General features: G+C 52.6%; 1 protein-coding gene across 3 annotated transcripts in view; it reads right to left on the bottom strand.

The window, feature by feature from the left end:
* Nucleotides 1-1,684: 1,684 nt before the first annotated feature.
* Nucleotides 1,685-24,057, bottom strand: part of NECTIN2 (nectin cell adhesion molecule 2) — a 28,554-nt gene continuing 6,181 nt past the window's right edge. Inside the window, exons 2-9 of one of the 3 annotated variants that reach the window (XM_082367059.1) lie at nt 17,967-18,362; nt 14,547-14,843; nt 13,155-13,272; nt 12,010-12,158; nt 5,447-5,600; nt 3,490-3,553; nt 3,257-3,343; nt 1,685-2,594 (exon numbers count right to left, since the gene is read on the bottom strand). In XM_082367059.1, coding sequence (XP_082223185.1) covers nt 2,331-2,594; nt 3,257-3,343; nt 3,490-3,553; nt 5,447-5,600; nt 12,010-12,158; nt 13,155-13,272; nt 14,547-14,843; nt 17,967-18,362 — 1,529 coding nt within the window. In that variant the 3' untranslated portion in view covers nt 1,685-2,330. Of the gene's footprint in view, nt 2,595-3,256; nt 3,344-3,489; nt 3,554-5,446; nt 5,601-7,653; nt 8,338-12,009; nt 12,159-13,154; nt 13,273-14,546; nt 14,844-17,966; nt 18,363-24,057 lie in introns of those variants that run through there. The other 2 variants (XM_082367061.1, XM_082367060.1) reach the window with 2 other exon arrangements.

Here is a 24,057-nt window from a genome sequence, read left to right as displayed (position 1 = left end):
CGCCCCATTCCAGAAGGCGCCCCTCTTTCGACTCCGCCCCGCGGCGAAGTTGCCATGATAATTGGTCGGCCTTTGCCCTTGAAGCATCCTGATTGGCTCCAGCATGTACAGGGGGTCGGACCCTGGTGACGTAATCAACGTTGTGTGTTCATTGGCTAATGTGCCAGGGTCAAGGGACACGGATAAAGGTGGGTTGCGCGGCAGAGGCTGCTAGGCAGCAAGGTCAGGCCTCGCGTCCCACCAGGCACCGCGGCAAAGGAGCGGCCTCCTAGTCCGGAGTCGCACACCGAAAGCCGGAAGTGCTAGCCCTTCCCACAGTGCCACGGGAGAATTCTAACCCGTTATGTGAACGCTGTCCTGCTTCTTGTTACCCACAATGCCCCTTACCCATTTAACTGGACGGTTGCCGTAGACCCACCCCTTTCGTTACCCATCATGCCTTTTGGCTCTCTCTCCCCCCAACCCTTGCCCCAGTCACTGTGTCGTCCATCTTTGGCCCATTCATTCCTGTCCCATTACCCAGCATGCCTTCTGCTCCATTCATTTCACCTTGGTTGCCTGTACTACCTTTAGCCCATTTATGCCCGTTCATTTCCCCAATTCTTTTAGCTAATTCTTTTTTTTTTAATACAATTTTCAATTTCTTTTTTTTTTTAAATTTTATTTATTTATTTATTTATTTATTTATGGCTGTGTTGGGTCTTCGTTTCTGTGCGAGGGCTTTCTCCAGTTGCGGCAAGTGGGGGCCACTCTTCATCGCGGTGCGCGGGCCTCTCACTGTCGCGGCCTCTCTTGTTGCGGAGCACAGGCTCCAGACGCGCAGGCTCAGTAATTGTGGCTCACGGGCTTAGTTGCTCCGCGGCATGTGGGATCTTCCCAGACCAGGGCTCGAACCCGTGTCCCCTGCATTGGCAGGCAGATTCTCAACCACTGCGCCACCAGGGAAGCCCTTTTAGCTAATTCTTAATTGACCATAAGGTTTTGGGTCCATTGCCCATCATGCCTGCGGCCCCTATTTCTCCATTATTCATCCCTCTGCCCCTGGCTCATTCTTTCAGACCTATTACCCATCACGCCCTGAGCTCCTATTACAGCATTATTCATAATTTTGCCTTTGGCCTATTCTTATTGCCATTTATTCATTACGCCCGAGCCCCTCATACTTAATTACTGCTATTTCTACTTTGTTCTGTTTATTTCGGTCCATTACCCATTAGACTGCTGTTGCAGATTCCTTTTCGTTAATCACAATGCCGTGGACTCCTCCCCACTCCTTCCATCACCCATCACTATGTTTTTGGCTATGCATTTTTGCTCATTATCCCCTCAATTATCTTTTTCACATCTTTGGCCCTTTTCTTAATGTCTGTAACCCATCTTGACTTCTAGTCTACTGATTCCCTCAAGCCCTGGACCCCCTATTCATTACTCATTTTGTTCCACCCCCATCCCCTTCACAGCCCACAGTAAACACGAGTTGAGACCTGGTCAAAGTACAAACTCATTTTGTAGGAAATACTGTATTACAAAACAATATCACATCCCCTACCCCTGACCCAGGTGATCCACTCTCCACCCCCCACCCAGGTGGGTGGGTCCAACCCCACTGGGCAGGAGTAAAAGGACTCAGTAGTCTTCAAAGCAACAGCAAATTCTCCGAAGGCTGGGGTCAGCAAGGCCCACTCTGCATGAAGCTCACCCCATGTAGCCCTGAGTTGGGGCATAATTCTCTGTACACAGGAATTGGGGTAGTGGGAGCTCAGGGAAGTGTCTGTACCCTGAGACTCCTGCCTGCAGGAGGGAGGAGATGGGCAAGTTCTGCTTTAGGCTGGGGAATCCCCTCCCTCCCACCACTGGGGGACAGGGTGGGGACTGGGCGAGTGGGGCTCTGCCACCTGGAGGGCTCAGGTCTGAGCAACAGGATGCCCCCAATACCCACCCAAGCAGAGCTGTTAGGAGTGACGGCCTGAGGTCCACTCAGAGGTCTGGGGTCTTCTTTGGGATTTGGGGGGAGTCTGGAGATGGTGGGACATGAGAGGTATAATCTAAGGTCACAGTCTGAGGACCCCTTGGGTAAGAGGTTGTGCAGAAACCTACCTTCTCCAGCCCCTCCTAAGATAAGATTATCAGTTTTCCATTGTCATGGCCCATTTCTCTGAGTCAGAGATCATGGATTAGACGTCACAGTGGAGCCACCAAGATAGAAGTCACAGATGAGATGCATGTGTGTTAACTGACAGTGGCCAAGCGAGAGATCAGGGGGCCCTAGATCCCTGGCAGAAAGTTGAGGGATCAAAAAATGAGAGGTGAGAGGCCAGGACCATGGCGGCTTACACATACATGGCCCGAGACATGACAAAGCCTTTGCCCTGGTAGGACTCAGAGGGGCTGGAGTAGGACAGGGAATCGTAGATGGGGTTGATCTTGTCCAGATAGTCTTCCTCCTCCTCATCGTCCTCTAGATCCAGGGAAACCCTCTCCAGAGCAGGCGGCCCTGGAGGCACCAGCATGGGGGACCCCAGGTTCGTGGCCCCCAGGAGCAGGGGCCCTGACCGTTCTTCCAAGGTGGGAAGCTCATGGTATCGAGGCATTTCCTGGGGATGGGGAGGGAATGAACCCAAGGTCACCTCTTGAACATGACACAGAATCCCACTCTGCTCCTTGACCCTCAAATCCTGATCACCATCTCCCCATGCCAACCAGACCTGACCTCACCCTATGTCACCCCTTGTCACCTGGGTTGATATTGAACTGGGACAATCATACAGCTGGTCCCTAACTCAAAGCCCAGAGCATGGACTCTACCCTGTTAATCCTGAGCCTCTCCTTTTCTTTTGATCACTGACCCCAAGTCTTTCCCCATGAGCCTTTGACTTCAATCTTGACCTAAGCTTAAGCTCTAAATAGCCCCTTGAAAATTGACTTGTCTCAAACTCAACATCCAACCTCTGATCTCCAGGAGGCCACTGAGGACAGTGACTGTCTGTCTTGTCCCAGCTCCAGGTACAGTGTCTGGCAAATGGAGATACTCAACCAGTCTTCTTTGATGGGATGACTTAAAACTCTCACCCCATGTCCTTGGACTTTTACAACCATGACCTCCCCCACTGAATCCTAAATGTATCTCAGAGCTCTAAGGTCTGACCAGAGATACAGCTCTGAACTTGAGTTGTAACCTTTAGTCCTTGACCTCTTATGTAAGGAGGCCCTTAAACTCAGATCCCAAACCCACCCTTGTCCTCTCCCGAGCTCCTACCTGCTCAGCGCACGAGACACTAGCATCAAAGTAGGGGGTCTTGAGTGGGCTGTGCTCCGAGGCCCCCAGGGTGAAGAGCTGGGAGGGCTGCGATGCGACAGAGAGGGACAGGTCAGGATCACCCCCCCTCCCAGACAGCCTCTCCCCACCAGTCCCCCCTCCCAGCCCCGGCCTCAGTGGCAAAAGTGGTGTGGGGATGTGGGGGCAGCCTGGGCTCCAGGGGAAGTGCTCACCATCTCCGGCTCATCCAGCTTTGCCTTTGGAGTCGGCGGCTTGTATGAGGGAGGCCCCTCTAGGCTGTGGGGTAGGAGGTAGGTCAGGTGAAGGCTAAGCCCTGAGAAGCCCTCTACCCTAGGGCCACTGCACAGTTCTTTCCTCTGTCTGATCTCTCTTTCCATCACCCACCTCCCCTTACCCAGCTGACTCCTACTCATCCCATGAATTTCTCTTCTTCCAGCAAGCCCTCCTGACTCTCCAGGAGGATCCAGAACTCCTGTTATATGATCATATCTACCTATACGTCCCTCACAGGGCACTTACTGAGTTTGTATTTGAAATATTATTTCTGATCTCATTCAACGACTGTACCCCACTGTGAGCAACGTGAGGGAAAAAAAATGAGATCTGTGTTGTCAACATGGTGTTCCCAGAACACACTATGAGGAATATCAGGAAATATTTGTTAGAAGAGGGAATGAAAAAAATGAATGAAATGCTTTCCTGCCCCCCAAACTATGTTAAATTCCCTCATTCTACACACCCTCAGACCAGAGCATCCTATATATATAATAATGATGGAGGCTTACTATGCCTTCAATCCCCAGCTCAGATGTCCCTGCCTCCAGGAAGCCCTCCCTGATCTTTCAGGCTGAGTCAGGTGCCCCCTCTAACCTCTCCCAGCTCCCTCAGCTTCCCTAGCCCATCCCTGGCTATGCTGGACTGTCACTGTCTGGGAACAGGTCTGTCTCCTTGAGACTGTGAACCCTGGGAGGCCAGGGCCAGGGCCATCTCAGACACCACTGGGTCTCATGGGCTTAGAAGAAGAGATCAACAGCACGTTGTTGGTTTGCATTGACTAGGTGATTAAGACAGTGGTTCACAAACTTTCTTGTGCATCTTAGGGAGTTTGTTATAAATACAGATGCCAAGCCCTTCTTGTAAAAGTTCTGATTCAATAGGTTTGGTGTAAGCCCAGGAAGGTGCATTTTTAACAAGTGTTCCTCCTCAAACACACTGGGTCATATTATTTCAGAACCATTTTGCCCCCAAAACGCTTTCTTGCTGGATGAATGTCAGCAAGTGATTTCAGCTCTCTGAACCTGTTTCCTCTTTGAGAAAATGGGTACCCTTAGCTCCATCTGAAAATTGAGGTTTCCATGATATTATATGTTTATGTGTGTGGACGTCTTTTATTTATTTTTTAAATTTTTTTATTTTTTTGGACATCTTTTAAGTGTTTGTCTCATCGTTGTGTTCCTAGCTTTCAGGGTCTTGCCCCAAGTGGGTACTTCCTGAATACCTATTGAACGAATGAATGAATGGATGGATGTGAGGCTTCATTGAGATCACACATGTAACATACATCTCGTCAAGCCTGGCACATAAGTGTTCTACAAAGAGAAGTGGGGCTAGTTTCCCCCAATATCTAGGCTCCTCTTTTCTCATAGTAATAGAGATTTTGGCTGGGTACGTGGCCACCAGAATAAAGACTACGTTTCCCAGCTTCCTTTGCAGCTGAGGCAGCCATGTGACTAGGCCACTGGGAAATGGGAAATGAGAAGAAGTGATGGGTTCCCTTACAGGGCTGCCGACTGCCCTCTATTTCCATTTCCCTTTCCCACTGACAGGAATGGGGTCATTGAGGCCAGGATGGCCATGTCTGGTTGTCATGTCCATAGACAACAATAAAAGAGGGGGGAGCCATCTTGGAATGTGAATGAAGGTCACACGCTAGGGAAGGTGGAGCAAAAAGATAGCAGGAGCCTGGGCTCTGATGACGTCACAGAGCAGAACTGTCATAGCCATGATTTCTAGGAGATAGAGATAAACTCTCCTCTCCACCCCATTTAAGTCACGGTCATTTTGGGTCACTCAGCCATTGCTGATGACTTTCTCCCAGCCTCCTCCCCAACTCTGTGTGCCCAGTTCTGGGACCCCTCCCTCATCCACTTCTTAGGGCCCATCACTCACTCCTCCTCCTCCTCTGCCCCCTGCAGCCTCTGCTCCTTCCGCTGCTGTCGGCAGATGAGGATGCCTGTGGCGGCCACAGCAGTCGCAATGATGGCAGCGATGATGCCGCCAATGATGCCACCTGTGGCCCCTGCGCCTGCTGTGTTGGGTGTCTCTGCAAGAAGAGGGACAGCGTGAGGGAGTCTCCAGGAGGAAGCCACAGTGCCTTATTCCCAGCCCCACCTCCCAAGTCACCGCCCACCTGCCTACCTCTTTTCCCAAGGGCAGAGGACATTCTTTTTATTCACTTAATCCTTACCGATCATTTGTTGTGTGATAGAGTGGTGAACAAAACATACAAAAGTCCCAGTCACATTGGACTAATGTTTTGTTGGGCAGGGAGGACACCAGTAGAGAAATATACACAATAGCTAATATGCCAGGTGATAGTAAGTGATAGAGGATAATAGTGTATAGTAGGGTAGGTGATAAGTGACAGAGCAGGGGCCCTCAAGGGCAGTCAGAGAGAGCCTTACTGTGAGGTGACATTTGAGCAAAGACCTGAAGGAGCTGTAGGGGGTGAACCATGAGAATATGAGAGCATTCCAGGCAGAGCGAACAGCCAGCGCAAAGGTCCTGGGGAGGAAGCCTCAAGTTGTTTTTAAAGACAGCAAGGAGGCCACGTGGCCAGAGCAGAATGATGATGCGAGAGTGTGCAGCTAAGGGAAGGGAGGTGATGAGGAATGGAGCGAAAAGGCAAAAAATTGGGGGGCGGGGTGTGATTCTGGATTTGGGATCAGACCCCTTCATTCGTTACATAGAATGAAGTCATCCTAGGCAGAGGATCATAGCTCCTGTAACCTAACAGGAAAAGGGGTGGAGAGAAGCCCATGACCCCCTGGGCCTCTCCTTTGTAACACTTCCCACTTCCTGAATCGTTTTTGGACCAATTACCTGTTTACTTGCCAATTTCCACACTGCACGCTCCAAGGGGTGGGGTCTGGCACACAGTTGGTGTTTTTCTAGACATGTAAGGAGGGGCCCAGCAGGGACACTCAGGGACCTACTGTCTGCCAGATCAGCCAATTTCCCGCCCCTGCCCTCCTGGCACTACCCTCCCATTGTGGGAGGAGGTGGGGGCGGGGGGGGGGGCCCTCGACAGGGTGGTACAGACAGTAAACAACTAAGGGAAATAACATGTGTGCCAAAGCCCCATCCACAGGCTTCCCCCTTCCATCCACCCCACTACACAGATGCAGAGAGAAAGCTGCCGGTGGGAATGCTGCCTGGATCCCTGGACTATCCGATTTCCACAGCTTCCTGTTACATAGCCTGGCATCCTCTGGAGGGCTTCAGAGCGTGGGGGAGTATCAGAGGAACTGCTGCTCGGTCTACACACGCTCACCCTAAAATTGCTGCTATTCCCGTGGTTGACTGCACATCTGGGAGGGCAGGGCGAGCTCTGCCCGAGTCACCGCGGTGTCCCCGCACCGTGAGTGGAAGGCAATGCAGGTGGAAGAAACGGGCTCACCAAGCCCCTCCCCATGCCTCCACCGCAGTCCCCAGCCCGGGTTTGGGAGATTTTCTAATGGTTGGGGGGAGTGAGAAGGATACAGAGCTGCAGCCCCTCCCTCTGAATCACTGAAAATCCCCTTGGGCACAGCCTGGGGACAAGGCAACACAAAGGAGGTACGAAAGGCCACGGCCAGCCGTGTCTTCCAGAGGTGGGACTTTCCTGGTTTCTCAGCAACCCCACCTGCCCCATCCCCTCAGGGCCCCGAGAATGAAGGGGCAGTCCTCCCTCCCAGTATCCTCAGCAAGCTCTGGGAGGTCGGGTCTGAGCTGCCCTCAGAGGATCAGATCACAGCACCTCCCCACCTTCAAGGGCCCATAAGTCCAGGATCCCAGCCCCGCTCTCCCGGGGAGCTCAGTTCTCCCGCCAGTCTGGCCACTCCACCCAGGAAGGCAGCCTCTGTCCTGGAACTCCCGAGTCCAAGCACCAGCCTCTAAGCCCAGTTCCTAGTCCCACTGGCCTTAGGTGTCTCGGGCATCCAATGTGTCCTTCAAGGACCCAAGTGACCAGAGCCCACCCCCGCCAGCCCCCAACCCCAGCCTCACCAAGTCTAGCCTCCACCAGGCTCCCAGTCTCCAGGGCCCACCCCTGGGACCAGGCAGTCCCTGTCCCACCCCCCAAGGAGGGGGTCCGATGTATTACAAGACACCCCCAATGTTTTCCTCCAAGGTGTTTATTAACTCCTGAGTGTCATGGGGCCAGAGCAGGCTGGAGCCCAAATCGAGTCTCTGGGAGGGAGGGTGCTGTGGGTCCCCATTCCCGAGCTCCCCGGGGTGGGGGGCCCCCATGCCCCATGCAGCCCTGGAGACAGAAGTCCAGTGTGTGACATTCCACCTCCCTCCACATCCCAGGAAAGGAAGTGGGAGGTAGCTTTGAACTCCAGTGTTGTCCGGACAAACAAGTTCAACCAGTCTGGGACCCTTGGCTGTCTGCCTGTCTTGGGGTCACACATAAACTGCCCGCCGGGAGATGAGGGAGCCGTCCAGCTGGGACTCCATGTCGTCCTCGAGTGCTGGGGGCCGAGGCAACATGAGGTCTTTCTCTGCTTTGTCCTCCTCTTCCTCCTCGTCCTCCTCGTCTTTGCCCTCTGGCCGCAGGGGACCAGGGGCAGTTGGCGTCCAGAAGACGGGACCCCCATTCCCAAACACCTGAGTTTTCGGATCGTAGGACCCTCCTCCGCTGCCGTCTCCTCCTCCTCCTGGACTCTTCCTCCTTCTCCTCACCCTCAGCAGGATGAAGGCCAAGGACCCCCCAGCCAGAAGCAGCAGCACCAGCAGTATCCCCCCACCAGCCCCCCATACCACTGGACCCACGTCTCGGGGCGAGGCCCGGGGGGTGTCTGAGGAGAGAGAAGAAGGGGTGAGAGAGAAAGGGAGACACGAGGTCAAGAGGATACATCTGGGAGTGGGGAGGGGGGGACCCAGGACACAGCAGGGCAGTGATGGGAACTAGGGAGGTGACTCAACTTGGGCAGAAGAAGGTGGAGGGAAGGGAGAGCCCGTTCCCTCTTTGCTACAGGCTGGGCGCTTTGTATGTGGAGGGGTTGCCAATGGGTGGCCCCCAGATGGATCTCCTTACACCTGCACAGCGTCTCCCCCAGATTAAACTTGTTAACAAAATAGAAAACCAACCAACCAACCAACAAAAAACCAAAATTAAACTTGCTAGCTAACATTTAAAGCACTAGGCCATTTCACCACAAATTCCAGATTTCTTTTAGAGGGAGAAAACAAATCAGATCCCAGGGACTTCCCTGGCGGTCCAGTGGTTAAGACACCGTGCTTCCACTGCAGGGGGCGTGGCTTCAATCCCTGGTGGGGGAACTAAGATCCTGCATGCCATAACGCACGGCCAAAAAATTAAAAAAAAAAAAAAAAATCAGATCTGGCAACACTAAACTTTCATCTCCTCCACCTGGTGATGGGCTGTGGCTGAGTCAGGCTGGTGACTCTGAAGGGGACAGAGTTCCACACCTGGCCACCTCGGTCACTCGCCAGGACCCTGTAGGCACCTGAGTTTGAGACCCCCTCCCAGAAGCTCTGAGGTCAGCGTCACGGAATGTTGGGGCTGATCCAGCCAGGAAGAGGCAGCCTAGATTTGAGCGTGAGACTGTCTGATTCCAAAGCTCTTTGCACTTGAGAGAAAGGGGATTGAGAAGGGCGAGGGGCCTCCTGGTAATTCCTCCCCCGGGAGCGGGAGCAGCTGGGAGCACGTGTCCCCATTGTGGCAAGTGGGGCTCCTGAAGCCCACATTCCCGGTTTCCTCTCCCAGCAGGGGCTGGGCTTGCGGGAGGGGAGGGGTCTGGGGGAGGATGGGGGCTGGGGTCGGGCGGAGAAGGAAGCCAGGGAGCCCTAAGCGGGGAGGAGTGAGGATGAGGGAGGGGGCGTCCGGGCCCCACAACAGGGATAGACATGGATGCAACTGGCATCTTATCAGACCCCCCCCCCCGCTTCCCCCACCCCTGCATGCAGGGTGTGATTGGGAGAGACCGGGGTGGGGGGGGATGGGGAGGGTCCACTTACACCTGACCCTCCCCTCCCCGCGCCTCTGCACACCAGAGGGGCTGCGACCCAGGCATCTGTTTCTGAATGTTTTCCAAAAGTGGGGGGTCACGACCTAGCGGGCTGTCAGATCAGTCTGGTGACTCACAAGCAGCAGTAAAACAAAATAGAACAGAAAAAGTTTACCTCAAGTATGAAGGGTAAGTAGTATTTTGTGACACTTTTTAGGGGGAATATATTCCTATACCTGTACCCTGGAGATGGGAAAGATTTCTTTCAGTGAAGTCTGGAGACCAGTTTTCGCACGTGTCGGAACGTGTGTCTGTGTTACTGGAGATGATAATTTGGAGATGGTGGGTGAACATGTTCCTGTCTATGGTTCAGAAATTCTCTGAAGCAATGTCTAGCCTGTGGCCTTGCCTGTGTTTTCGCTGGCGTGAACCCCAAACCGAGCGTGAGAGCGTGTGCTGGTCTGTGTGCACATGGGAACGTGAGGTGTCTCTGAGACCCTCTGACGTGACCCTGCCAAGAGCCGTGAGTGAATCTCCTCTCTGGGCAAGGCCACCTGTTGGCACACTCACTGCCCGTGATGATTTCTAGGGTGCTCAGAGGGTGTCCCCACGTTTGTTGGCGTCCATCCGTAGGTGCAAGTCTTTGCAATGAAGCTTTTGACTGTCTGCGGGTCTGTGGTTACCACTGGGAGAGTCTCTGGGGGTGTGATTCTGTGTGCATTACCCGCAGCCCCCAAGCGCCCAGGTTCCTGATGGGGCTCTGAGTATGTGTGTTTCACTTGGTGAATATCACCCAAGGCTGAAATCTGAACCCAGTGTGTTCGCTTTGGGGTTTCCAGTGGTGGATATCCCTGGGGTTTCTGGGTGTTTCGGGGGGGGGTGTCCATGCTCTCGTGGCTCTGTCTTCCTCCGATGGCCCTCAAGTGTGATCCCGCCTGTGTTCTGCAGGCTCCACCCCACAGAGGTGCCTACTGACCCAGTGCTGGTGGGGAGACCAGTTTCTCCGGTGAGTATCTGGGATAGAGGTTCAGGGGGTGTATTTCCAGTTGGGCACCTCGCTGGGTGGGTGGAGCTGACCCTCGTCTGGCTGTTCCTTTGAGGGCAGGGACTGAGACTGGGTCACAATTGTATTCCCCACATTGAGGAGAATGCCTGGCCAAGAGGAAACCTCAGCAAATACTTGTCAGATGATGGTTTGTTGAAAGAGAATCTCCACAATGGGGTTTTTGGAGTTTCCGAGGGTGTGCACTTGAGAACGTCTTCGAGTTACCTTCTCAGCATCTGTGTGTGAGCGATGATATTTCCGCGCGTGGAATTGTTGCTGCCCGCGGTTCTTTTTGCTTCTAGCATGTCTGCGTGATGGTGTCTGCCTCCAGGTGTGTGTGTTTGTGCACCTGAGCGTGTCAGATGCGCTGAAGGCGGGCCAACAGTCTCTCTGGGTGTGTGGTCTGTGACACTGTTTCTGAGTAGCTACATCATATCTCCCCGGCGAGTGTCTGAATTCCTCAAGAGGGATCCGTTTTCATTTGGGTGTCTTTCCAGGTGTGTGTGTGTGTTATGATCATCTCAGTATGGGGGCCTGCTTCCGTCTGTCTCCAGGTGTGGGTGTGTCTGTCTTCACACCGATGCCTATGAGTTTGTCTTTGGTTGTGTTTCTGAGGGGGCTCTCCTCCCACCCCCTGAGGCCCCCTGCCTCCCTCTAAGCCTCCCGGGCTACAGCTGCGATTGCGACCCCACTTCCATCAGCCCGAACCTGGGCTTTATTCTTGGCTTTATTTTTTTCCTCTCCAGCTACGTGTCTTGGGTCCTATCTGTGTTTTTGAGTTCCCATCGTGGAGACTCAGAGAACTTCTGACCCACAGACACATCAGCCACCATTTCCAAAATACCACCTCCAGGGAATTCCCTGGCAGTCCAGTGGTTAGGACTCCACACTTTCATTGCCGTGGGTTCGATCCCTGGTCGGGGAACTAAGATCCCGCAAGCCGAGTGGTAGGCCATAAAAAAACAAAAAACAAAGCAAAGCAAAACAAATCCAAAATACCATCTCTAGAAACACAAACATCCCAACACACACTCAAACTGGTTTCTGGGTCATACTGACCAGCCCTCACTGTAAGAAGTCCATTGTTTCCAAGTGTTTGTCTAGCTGCCCTCACGTGACTGTTTGTTGTGCAATTCTGTGGGCGTGTCTCACTGGCTGGAGGCCAGGCCAATGTCCCTGGATCTCTCCCTGAAGACCCTTCCCAGGCCTCTGCTTTCTAGGAAGACCCCAGCACAGGTCTCAACGTCCTAACTCCTCTGTCAGCGCCTACCCTGTCACCCCAATCAGATCCCACCTGGGGGCAAGCCACACCGGCCCCCTCCCATCATTGAGGCGGGTCTGAATTCTCCCCAGGTCGGCGGCGCAGCCTCCTCCAGTGCAGCCCCAGAACCCAGGAGGGAGGAACACTTGGGGAGCAGACCCAGTCGTACACACCATCCCCAAGACCCGCTTACCTCGAACTAGGACCACCTGCTCGGCGTGGCCCGTGCCCACGGCGTTGGTGACGGTGCAGATGAAGGTGGTGTTGAAGAGCCGGTCCACCGAGTGGACGATCAGCTTGGGGCCCTGGGCTACTGCTGAGGCTGGGAAGACGCCTGAAGTCCTGGGGGATTTGAGGGGTCACATGAGAAGGACAGCATGGTCCATGGGGAGTACAGGTCTGACAGCGCTCAGGAGCCAGGCTCTACGGACCTGAAACTTACTCCTTAACACCCCAAACTGCGAGCTCCCTCCTTCTGGAGGACTCACGGTTTTGGGTCGCCGGTGCTCCTCTCACGACACAGTAGTCTGGGCCCCCTGCCCCTCCTCCCTCAGCCCCAGGATCCAGGCCCCCGGCCCCTCCTCCCTCAGACCCAGGATCCAGGCCCCCAGCTCCTCCTCCCTCAGACCCAGGATCCAGACCCCCGGCCCCTCCTCCCTCAGACCCAGGATCCAGGCCCCCGGCCTCTCCCACCTCAGACCCAGGATCGAGACCCCCGGCCCCTCCTCCCTCAGACCCAGGATCCAGGTCCCCGGCCCCTCCCTCAGACCCAGGATCCAGGCCCCCGGCCCCTCCCCCCTCAGACCCAGGATCCAGGCCCCCGGCCCCTCCTCCCTCAGACCCAGGATCCAGACACCCGGCCCCTCCTCCCTCAGACCCAGGATCCAGACACCCGGCCCCTCCCATCTCAGACCCAGGATCCAGGCCCCCGGCCCCTCCCACCTCAGACCCAGGATCCAGGCCCCCGGCCCCTCCCCCCTCAGACCCAGGATCGAGACCCCCGGCCCCTCCCCCCTCAGACCCAGGATCGAGACTCCCGGCCCCTCCCCCCTCAGACCCAGGATCGAGACTCCCGGCCCCTCCCCCCTCAGACCCAGGATCGAGACCCCCGGCCCCTCCTCCCTCAGACCCAGGATCCAGGCCCCCGGCCCCTCCCCCCTCAGCCCCAGGATCCAGGCCCCCGGCCCCTCCCCCCTCAGCCCCAGGATCGAGACCCCCGGCCCCTCCCCCCTCAGCCCCAGGATCGAGACCCCCGGCCCCTCCCCCCTCAGCCCCAGGATCCAGGCCCCCGGCCCCTCCCCCCTCAGACCCAGGAGTCTGGGTCCAAACAGGACTCACGTGCTCCAGTCGTAGCCTGTGGGCTCCGGTTTGCTGCGGACGTCACAGTTCAGGGAGGCCTCACTACGGCCGACATACCAGTTGTCATCATAGCCAGATATGGAGACCTCGGGGGGGTCTGGAGGAAATGGGGGGACTGGCTCAGTGACAGGGAGAATCCCAAAAGGGGTGATGGGTGAGCAGATAGATAAGAATCCTAAAGAAATGGGCTGGCAGGAGGCGGACCCATGGCGAATGCGTGGGGCAAATCAATCCGGGCTGTACAGACACTGTCCAGGGACACGGCTGAGGGTCATTCTGAGGAAGTTACTGTTCGTTGCGGCAGCGCCCGAGGGAGCCACTCGAGATAATGTGTGTCATTTCTGACATGCCCAGAGTAGATAAGGGAGTTAGTTTAACTGAAGGCATTGTCTGGGGAACTAGTATAGAAAATGCTGAGTTGGGGTATGGGGTATGATCGGACAGTGGCTGGAAAAGCTGCTAAAGTAACTGTTTGGCAGGGTCTGTGGGAAGAGTGCCAGCGGGAGCCTCTCTGAGTAATATTAGGCAGTGTTGGTGTAAGCAGTTTGGGGAAGGGCTAGCACAGAACATATCAGAAGGGGTTGATACTGACAGCGTACAGCGGGGAATTCCTTGGCGGTCCAGTGGTTAGGACTCGGCTCTTTCACTGCTGTGGCCCCGGGTTTAATCCACAGAGTGGCCAAAAAAACAACAACAACAACAACAAAACACATATTATGTTGATAGGGTCCAGAGGGGCCAATGTGATTACGCTGGGGGGCAGAAGTAGGTGTAGAGGCCCGAGGAGAGTCAGTATAGACAGTGTCCAGGGAGCCAATTTAGACAGTATGAATGGGGGTGTGTATGTAGACAATATTGGGTTGGGTAGTGTAGACAGAGTAGTGGATATAGACAGTGAGGGAGCAGTGTCAACTGGGGTCCACGAGAGCCAGAAAAGATTGCTGGGTGCAGTTGTGTGCTGGTAAACTGGCTCTCTGAAAACGGAGGGGAAAAAAAAATAGAATAGCCCTGATTTGAGGTGTCTGCCAATTTCCTTGGTGTAAATACTCCACACGGCTGATTGAAGCTACCGCTAAGACTTCACTGGATGTGGAATTGGGAAGAAATGTATAATACCGACCCTTGCAAACCTATTCTGATTTACCATTGATTGTGGCAGCAAGGTGAGAGCCTAGGGAAGCCAGTATAGACAATGAGGGGGCAGTGTGCAGATGTTGTCCCGGGAAGCCAGTGTAGACAATGGGCAGGAAGGCAGTGCAGAATTTGACCCAGAATGCCAATGTAGACAACACTCAGGGATAGTGTATACGGTGCCCTAGAGAAGCCGGTGTAGACAGTATTGGGGGTGTGGTCACATCCTGATGCACTCACAGCGCACAGAGAGGGTCACAGGCAGCAGAACTGGCTCCTCAAAGCTCTCGTGCTCCACTTTGCAGGTGACCTTGACACCATCTGCTTGGCCCAAGGGTACCAAGGTGAAGCGGCTGGTGACGGTGACTGTACCAGGCAGGGGTCCTGACACCTGGCTCTCTCTGGCCTCTCCATCCAAGGATGAGAGCCAGGAGACTCGGGCAGGTGGCCGGCCGCCCGTGGAGACACAGCGGGCCACGGGTACAGGATCCAGACTGAGTGTGACTTCTTGTGTTTCGGCATGGTTCTGGGGCTGGGCTAGGGAAAGGAACAGAGGGCAGCGTGGGTCACTCCACACCTAGAGTCATTCAACAAACACCTCAGCAGTGGAGCTGAGCAGTTAAGCCCCAACTGCCTGGGTTTAATTCCCAGCTTTGCTGCTTTGCTGCTTTGCAGCTGCATGGCTTTGGGCAAGTCATTTCCCAACTCTGTACCTCAGTTTCCTCTTTTGTAAAGTGGGGATAATCATAGTACCCACCACATAGGATTGTTGTACAGATTAAATAAATTGATATGTAAAGCACTTTGGACGGTACTTGACACTCACTGTGTTACCTAAGTATTAGCCATTATATTTTCTGTTCTGCTCTGCTAGAAAAACAGACAATGTCCACAAGTCTGGAAGAGGCCGAGATTTTAAAAGAAAAGCCAAAGCAGAATAATGAGGTTCAAAGGTCCAGCTGAAAAGCCCTCCAACTTCTTTCCCTTTAATCACCATTAGATTGTGGTGCCAGAAGTGGGATAAAGGCAATGGAGCTTCCCAAAGCTGGAAATTTTTTGCCCTTTTCACTCATCCTCCTGGAAAACATGGAAAAATATTAGGCAGGGTAAACCTCCACGAGGAATAATAATGACAACCCACAGTTACTAATGTGTGCCCATAACCAGACACCTGAGTTCTGACACCTGAGTTCTCCACCAGGTGGAGAGATCCAGGAGGCGTCTCTAGCTGCCTCCTGGATCTCTCCACCTGGATATCTCCTGAGCTTCTCAACGTGGCACTGCCTTCCTCTCCTTTCCTATCCTTCCTGCATTCTCTCCTGACCACCAAAGTCTCTGACGGGCCTCCCCACATCCTCCCTGATCACCCTCCCATCAGTCCTATGACAGCTCCAGGCACACCCACCCCATCCCCACTCCCACCCACTGCAGGGTCTTAGCGACTTGCACTGCCTGGAGTGCTCTGGCATCCCTTCTCCTTGTCTTACCTTCCTCCTCCTCCAGATCCCAGCCTCACTTCCTCAAGGAAACTTCCCTGACATCTGACTCCCCAAGAAAGTGGAGGCTTCACTGTTCTGTTCTGCACTTTTGTGGGCACCTGGTGCATGGCAGGTGCTCTCTACGCATCTCTTGAATAGAACAAATGATTGCAGAAGAGAGACCTTTGTGAGGGATGAGTGGGGAGAAGAGCTGTGCCTTATGCAAAACAACTGTGGTTTTGGGGCTCCTTGGGAAGGGAAGTGTGTTCTGAGGGACAGTACAGGGTACACTTCCCCAACTCTCTGGGGCTGAGAGTGGGGGAGATAAAGTGTCCAGAGTGACGTGGCTTCTGTGGAGTTGCCGGGGGAAGATGGGATCCCAGGGGATTGCCAAGATTTAGCAAGAAATAGCATCTTCAAAAAGACGCCTTCCCTAAGTCTTCCCCATTTCGCCAAGTGGTTGTGCGGGTCACCTTCCTGCTGGACCAGAAGGCTGGGAGTTCTTGATCCTCCTCCTCCCTTAATTCACAGACAAGCACCTTCTATCTCTTAAAAGTGTGATTATTTCACTTTATTCCACTTCTCTCTTTATTCCACTCCCCTCCCCTCCTGCTTCTTCCCCCTTCCAAGCCAGTGCCTCCTCTCACCTGGTCTCCTTGCTTCCCTCTACCTTTGTCTACCCCTCTGATGGGCCCACACACAGCAGCCAGTCATCTTTTTAAAGCAATTTCAAGAGCCTGGTCAAGGTGCTCTTATGGTTTGAAATCCTCTGATGGCTCCAAATAATATTTCAGATAAAGGGGATTCCCTGGTGGTCCAGTGGTTAGGACTCCAAGCTTTCACTGCCAAAGGTATGGGTTCAATCCCTGGTCGGGGAACTAAGATCCTGGAAGCTGAGCGGCGTAGCAAAAAAAAAAAAAAAAAAAAAAAAATTCAGATGAAGTCGAGCCACCTGGCCTCTGTCTATGAGGCCCATGCAATCGTTATGACCCTGTTGGTTTTCTTGCCTTGTTGAGGGTCACTCAAGCCCTTGCCACCAGCCCCACCAGCCTCCTTTCTAGAACATGCCAAGCTGGCTCTCATGTCCCAGCGTATGCATAGGCTGTTCCCTCTGCTTGGGCATTCATTCCTCTGCCCGTGGACGTGTCCCCGAGGGTGGCTCCTGCTTAACACTTTGGGACTCGACGAAGAGGATTTTGCTGACCGTTCTATCTAAATGAGTCCACTGGGGCCCTCACTCTGAGTATTGCAACATCCTGGTGTTTCCTTTCTTTGCCAAATTGATTATTCTCTGGCTTAACCTCTAAAATATTTCCAGAATCCAATCTCTTCCCATCACCCCCACTGTCTCCATCTTGGTCTAGTTGCCATCACCTCCCACCTGGACTTATGCCGTCACCTCCTTTGTGGTCTCCCAGCCTCCACCCTCACCCACCACATAGCCAGAAGGAGCCTGTGAAAACCCAAGCCAGATCACATCCCTCTTCTGTTCAGAACTTCCTGTAGCTCTTGTTTTCTCAAGGCAAAAGCCAAAATCTTCACGTGGTCCATGAGGCTGTGATCTGTGCTCTCCCATCACCTCCTCAACCTCGCCTCCTTCTACTTTCCTCCATTCATGCATCTCCAGCCACACTGACTTCCTTGCTCTTCCTCAGACATTCCAGGTGTGCCCTGCCTCAGGGCCTTTGCACTTGCTATTCCCACTGCCTGAAACTCTCTTCCCTAGACCTGCAGGGCTCCCTCACCTCCTAGTTTGGGTTAGCACCAGACCACCCTCGCTTACAATTGTAACCTGCTCCCCTCCAACTTCTGAAGCGCCTATAACCACCTGACTCACTCTTATTTTTCTTATTTATGTTATCTACTCCTTTGTTTGGAGTCTAAGCTCCAGGAGGGCAGGGAGTGCTGTCTTCCTCACTGTTTTATCCCTAGAGCCTAGCATAGTGCCTGGCACAGAGTAGGTACTCAATTTGCTGAATGCTTGTTGCCGGCTGTCTCTCCAACTTGCAGAACAGCGTGTGGCAAACAGTAGGTGCTTAATGAATAGCTGCCCATTGGCTGAAGGTCACGGACAAGGTCGATATCACAGCTAAAGAGGAGAAACAGGCCGGTGAGGGGCTCTCGCGCATTGCACCCCCGGACCCTCCCACTTCGTTGCAGCCCTGCCCCCGCCCCTGCTCACCTATGACTCTGAGCCAGGTCACTCCCCGACTGGTGCCCCGGGGGAAGGTGGCAAACTCGCAGGTGTAGTTGCCCTCGTCCTCCACCGTCAGCCCCCGGAGGGCCAGCGTGGCGTCCCGCACCTCCAGCTCTGTGCCTTGCCCGGCCCCGGTGCTCTGCCCGGCATTGACGAAGGACAGCCGCTCCTTGCCAGGTTTCGGGCTGGGGAAGCTGGGACCATACAGGGGGTGGAAGATGGCCACGTTCTGATTACCCTCAGGAGCGTCCAGGCGCAGCCACGTCACCTGTGACACTCGGATTTCAGGCGCTGGGGGCAGCAGGTGGCACGGCAACTCTACGGTGTCCCCCAGGTGGCCCCGCACCTCGGCTGCGGCCCGAACTCGCACATCCTGGGCTCCTGCGGAGAGAGGAGAGAGAGAGGTCGGGTCAGTGAAGGACCCAGACACCTCCGGGCCAGGCCGGGCCATCACTGAGAGGCTGCCCCCCCTGAAATGCAGACCCGCAATGCAATGCAAGAATCTTTATGAAATCCCAATTCCCAAAAGGCCAGCCAGAAAGACAGTTTGAGGAAAACTAGGGACATTTGTGTCCAGGCTAGATGACATATGATTATGGAATTACCGTTCATGATCTTAGGTGTGATGATTAAATTGTGGTTATGTAGTATTCCTTTAAGTTTAAAACATTTTTTTAAAATTTTATTTTATTTTATGCCATGCCGCATAGCTTGCGGGATCTTAGTTCCCCCACCAGGGATTGAACCCAGGCCATGGCAGTGAAAGCACAGAGTCCTAACCACTGGACCGCCAGGGAATTCCCTATTTTATTTTTATTTTATTGAAGTATAGTTGACTTACAATGTGTTAGTTTCAGGTGTACAGCACAGTGATTCAGTTTATATATATATCTCAATACATATATGTGTATTGTATATTCTTTTTCAGATTATTTTCCTTTATAGGTTTTACAAAATATCGAGTATAGTTCCCTGTGCTATACAATAGGTCCTTGCTGGTTATCTATTTTATGTAGTATTCCTTTTTCTTAGAAGATAAATGGCGGGGCTTCCCTGGTGGCACAGTGGTTAAGAATCCGCCTGCCAATGCAGGGGACACGGGTTCGAGCCCTGGTCTGGGAAGATCCCACATGCCGCGGAGCAACTAAGCCTGTGCGCCACAACTACTGAGCCTGCATTCTAGAGCCCGCGTGCCACAACTACTGAGCCCGTGTGCCACAACTACTGAAACCCGCGTGCCTAGAGCCCATGCTCCACAACAAGAGAAGCCACCGCAATGAGAAGGCCACGTACCGCAACAAAGAGTATCCCCCACTTAACTCAACTAAAGCCTGCATGCAGCAATGAAGACCCAATGCAGCCAAAAATAAATAAATAAATAAATTTATTAAAAAAAAAAAAAAGAAGATAAATGGCGGATGGGACTTCCCTGGCGGTCTAGTGGTTAGGACTCTGCGATCTCACTGCCGAGGGCCTGGGTTCAGTCCCTAGTCGGGGAACTAAGATCCCACAAGCTGTGCGGAGAAGAAGAAGGAGAAGGAGAAGGAAAAGAAGAGGAAGAAGAAGCAGATGATAAGGGGTGGAAATGTCATATCTGCGATGTACTCTCAAATGGTTCATCAAAAACAACAACAACAAAAACGATAAAGTGACGAAGCAAACGTGGCAAAATGTGACCCTTTGTCAAGTCTAGGGGCAGAGGATGAGGGAGGCTGCTGGGCCATTCTTCCAGCTTACACGTGTATGTTTGAAATTTTTCATTATCAAATGTTTGGAGGGAATAAAGAATCCTCCAAAAATAACAAAAACCTAAATCTATCCCAAAAGAAATTGTAAAAAAATTCAAAGTGTGAGGATAGTTTTCATTTTTTTTCCTACACAGTAATAATACTTTCTCTCACCTTTCTATAAAACCTACAGCCCTCTGTGCCTTTTTTTTTTTAAATTTTATTTATTTTTTGGCTGCATCGGGTCTTCACTGCTGCACGCGGGCTTCTCATTGCTGTGGCTTCTCTTGTTGCAGAGCACGGGCTCTAGGCGCGCAGGCTTCAGTAGTTGCAGCACGCGGGCTCAGTAGTTGCTGTGCCTATTTTTTTAAAAATAGCCTTGCTGAGATAAAATTCCCACTCACCCATTAAAAATGTACAATTCAGGGACTTCCCTGGTGGTCCAGTGGGTAAGACTCTGTGCTCCTAATGCAGGGGGCCTGGGTTTGATCCCTGGTCAGGGAACTAGATCCCACATGCATGCCGCAACTAAGAGTTCGCATGCTGCAACTAAGAAGTCCGCACGCCGCAGCTAAGACCTGGCGCAACCAAAATAAGTAAGTATGTAAATAAATAAATGTCTATATCTTATGTATATTTTTTTAAAAGTTAGACTAATAAATAAATAAAGTACGAGTCAATGGCTTTTCATATATTCACAAGAGTTGTGCATCCATGGCCATAATCCAGTTTAGGACATTTTTATAATCCCCCAAAGAAATCCCTGTACCCATTAAACAGTCACTCCCATTTCCCTTCCTCCCACCCCCTAGCAATCACTAGTCTATTTTCTGTCTCTATAGATTCTCCTCTTCTGGACATTTCGCATAAATCAAATCATACAACATGTGGCTTTTTGTGTCTGGTTTCTCTCACTTGGCATAATGTCTTCAAGGTGTACCCACGCTGTAACATGGGTCAGTGCCTTGTTCCTTTTTATGGCTCAGTAATATTCCATTGTGTGGATTGACCACATTGTGTTTATCCGTTCATCAGTTGATGGACATTTGAGTTTTTTCACCTTTTGGCAATTATGAATAAAGCTGCTGTGAGCATTTGCGTACCAGTTTATGTCTGAACGTATGGCTTTTATTTCTCAGCTTATCTTTTGTTTTCTGATTGTTAATAAAAACTGGAATAAAGGGGACTTCCCTGGTAGTCCAGTGGTTAAGACTCTGCGCCTCCACTGCAGGGGGTACGGGTTCGATTCCTGGTCAGGGAACTAAGATTCCGCATGCCGCGCGGTGTGACCAAAATAAATAAATAAATAAATAAATAAATAAATAAATAAATAAATAAATAAAATCGGGGGCTTCCTTGGTGGCGCAGTGGTTGGGAATCCGCCTGCCAATGCAGGGGACACGGGTTCGAGCCCTGGTCCGGGAAGATCCCACATGCCGCAGAGCAACTAAGCCCGTGCGCCACAACTGCTCAGCCTGCGCTCTGGAGCCCGCGAGCCACAACTACTGAAGCCCGTGTACCTGGAGCCCGTGCTCCGCAACAAGAGAAGCCGACACAATGAGAAGCCCGTGTACCGCAACAAAGAGTAGCCCCCGCTCACCGCAACTAGAGAAAGCCCGGTGCAGCAACGAAGACCCAACGCAGCCAAAAATAAATAAATAAATAAAATAAATTTTTAAAATAATAATAAAAAAATTAAAAAAATAAAAACCAGAATAAAGATGAATGTTTCTCTGCTGTGTAAGGCAGTACAGCATGGTGACTGAGTGCCTGGGTTTGAATCCTGGCTCGGCAGCTTACTGGCTGTGTGACGTTGAGCAAGTCATTTAACCTCTCCGTGCCTCAGTTTCCTCGGCTGTAAAAGGGGGGTAATAATGGTGTCCATCTCCTAGGGATTGCCGTTTAAGGATTAAAGGATGTTTGTAGAGTACTTGGCACACAGGGCCCCCGGAAACACAAGATCAGTGCTTGGTAAATAAACATAGCCAGGTAAGTGTAATTACAAGTAGCCCTCGACACCCAGCCTCAAGGCAAGGCCCATGCCCAGCTGTCTCCGACCGAGATGTGAGGGAAGGAGCGTGTGCCGCCGCTGGCCTCACACAGGAATCCAGGGAAAATTAACAGGGGACCCTAGTGAGAGGGTCCCCAGCAGAAGGCAGCCCCTTGGGCAGGACCCGTCCCAGGCACTTCTCAAAACAAGTCACCAGTGAAGGCCATTGTGTGACGCAGACATCATCTCGTGGAAGCCCCACATATATCTTGCAACTCAAATCCAAGGGTGCCACCTTGGAAGATGGGCTCCTCCTCTGCGGCGGGACCGAACTGCAGAGTGTCATGTGTGGGCCCCCGGAGAAGCTGGCTGGGGGCTTCCTGCTGGCTCTGTCCCTTTCCAGGTGGGGACCTTGTTTCGAGCCTAATTTCCTCCATCTGTGAAATGGGGATGTTTAAGCAGCCCTGCGGGGTCCCTTGTGACAATTCCATTAAAATGATTTTCTCCTGTAAGCTCCTCACAGGGCTGGCAGGGCAGGGGAGTCAAGCAGAGGCGGCCAGCCATCCGCTGCAGGCCAAATCCGGCTCTCCCACATAGTTACTTTTGGCCCACATAACATCGTTCCAGAAGCGGACAAGCAGCACAGAAGGGTCTGGAGATTAAAGGTCGAATCCAGACAAAAATCAGGATGTGAGGCTCTGGGGGCAACAGTTAGGTGGAGCTGAGGAAGGGCCGCCCCCTTCCCTCAAGGTGCCAGGAACCATTACTCACATGGCCCCCAAAGGCACTGAGTATGGGACAAGGGTCCCCAAAGGCTATGCCCCTTTCTAGCTGGGTGAGGAGGGAAGGGCACTCCGTCAGGGAAAAACCCAGGCCAGTGTGAGCTGCAGAAGCAAAGTAGGGCAGGGCCAAGGGCTTAAGTTTTCTTCTTGAGGTAAGTGGGAGCCATTGAGGGTTCTTCACTTGGAGAAGGACTTGGCTAAAGCGAAGATTTAGAACTTCAAGGGCATGAATGGTAGGAACCTTCCCGCCAGTTATTCTTTCCCAGACTATGCCAACCAGTGAGCAAAAAACAGTGACTCAACCCGCAGGCCCTGGGTGCTAGAGGGTCAGCCCCTGAGGACAGGGATTTGCCTGTCTTGTTTCCTACTGTATCCCCGGAGCCTACACCAGGGCCTGGTTATAGTAGGTGCTCAATCAATACTGTTAAAAAAAAAAAACCTGTTGAATAAATATCAAGCTCTGTTCTGGGGGCAGGTACCACAGATGTGACGGGACAAATCACGTGCTTGTCCTCGAGGAGCTGACATTCAGGAGGCGAGACAGATATTGTACAGATAGTGATCACCAAGCACTTCATTGGAAAGACTGAAGGGGTGGGGCTGGACCTAGAGCAGGGGCCTGACCCAGCCGAGGGGAGGGGCAGGAGAGCTTCCTGGAGGAGGAGACCCTTTCCAAGGGAAGCCAAGCTACAGTCCACAGAGCCCCACTTCCCTCTTTGGGTCGCTGGGTCCCTTCTGGGACTCAGATTTCCTGTCCTAAGGAAGTCATTGTGGCTGCAAGATACCTCTCCATTTCTGGGGAGTTCTCTGGCGGTCCAGTGGTTAGGACTCGGCACTTTTACTGCTGTGACCTGGGTTCAATCCTCTCTTCTGAGGGAGACTGCCCTCCTGCATCTAGAGTGGCCCTGGTTGCTTCAGAGGATTAAAAAAAACCCCCACTTTTAGGAATTCCCTGGCGGTCCAGTGTCTAGGACTCTGTGCTTTCACTGCGGAGGGCGCAGGTTCAGTCTCTGGTTGGCAAGCCACGTGGCGCAGCCAAAAATAAATAAATAAATAAAAATTAAATTAAAAAAACCCACTTTTAGCTTCTTGTGGGGCAAGGTTCTCAGCAAGTTCTTTCATCACCAATAATCTGTCCCCGATGGCCACACAGCCCTCCTCTCTCCAACTAGCTGGCCCTCGTCCCCTCACCCTGCACCTCACTTTCTCCCCATCTCACACAGCAGATTTTCATGACCTTCTTGGCTCTCTGAGAGCAGGAATTCTTTGCCTGGTTTTGCTCACCCTCAGCGTCTGCAACAGAGACCGGCTCCTAGTAGACGCTCAATATTTGCAGAATGAATGAGGTTCTAAAATCCCATGGCTTGGACTTCCCTGGTGGTCCAGTGGGTAAGACTCAGCGCCAATGCAGGGGGCTGGGGTTCGATCCCTGGTTGGGGAACTAGATCCTGCATGCATGCCCCAAGACTAAGATCCTGCATGCTGCAACAAAGACCCAGCGCAGCCAAAAAAAAAAAAAAAAAAAAAAAAAAATCCCATGGCTCTACAATCCCCATTCTAAGTGTCTCATTCTGAAT

This window comes from Balaenoptera borealis (genome assembly GCF_965194805.1).
Source record: "Balaenoptera borealis genome assembly, chromosome: 19".
Taxonomy (NCBI): Eukaryota; Metazoa; Chordata; class Mammalia; order Artiodactyla; family Balaenopteridae; genus Balaenoptera; species Balaenoptera borealis.
The sequence above is the reverse complement of the archived record's forward strand: the minus strand, read 5'-3'. Positions and strand labels throughout refer to the sequence as shown.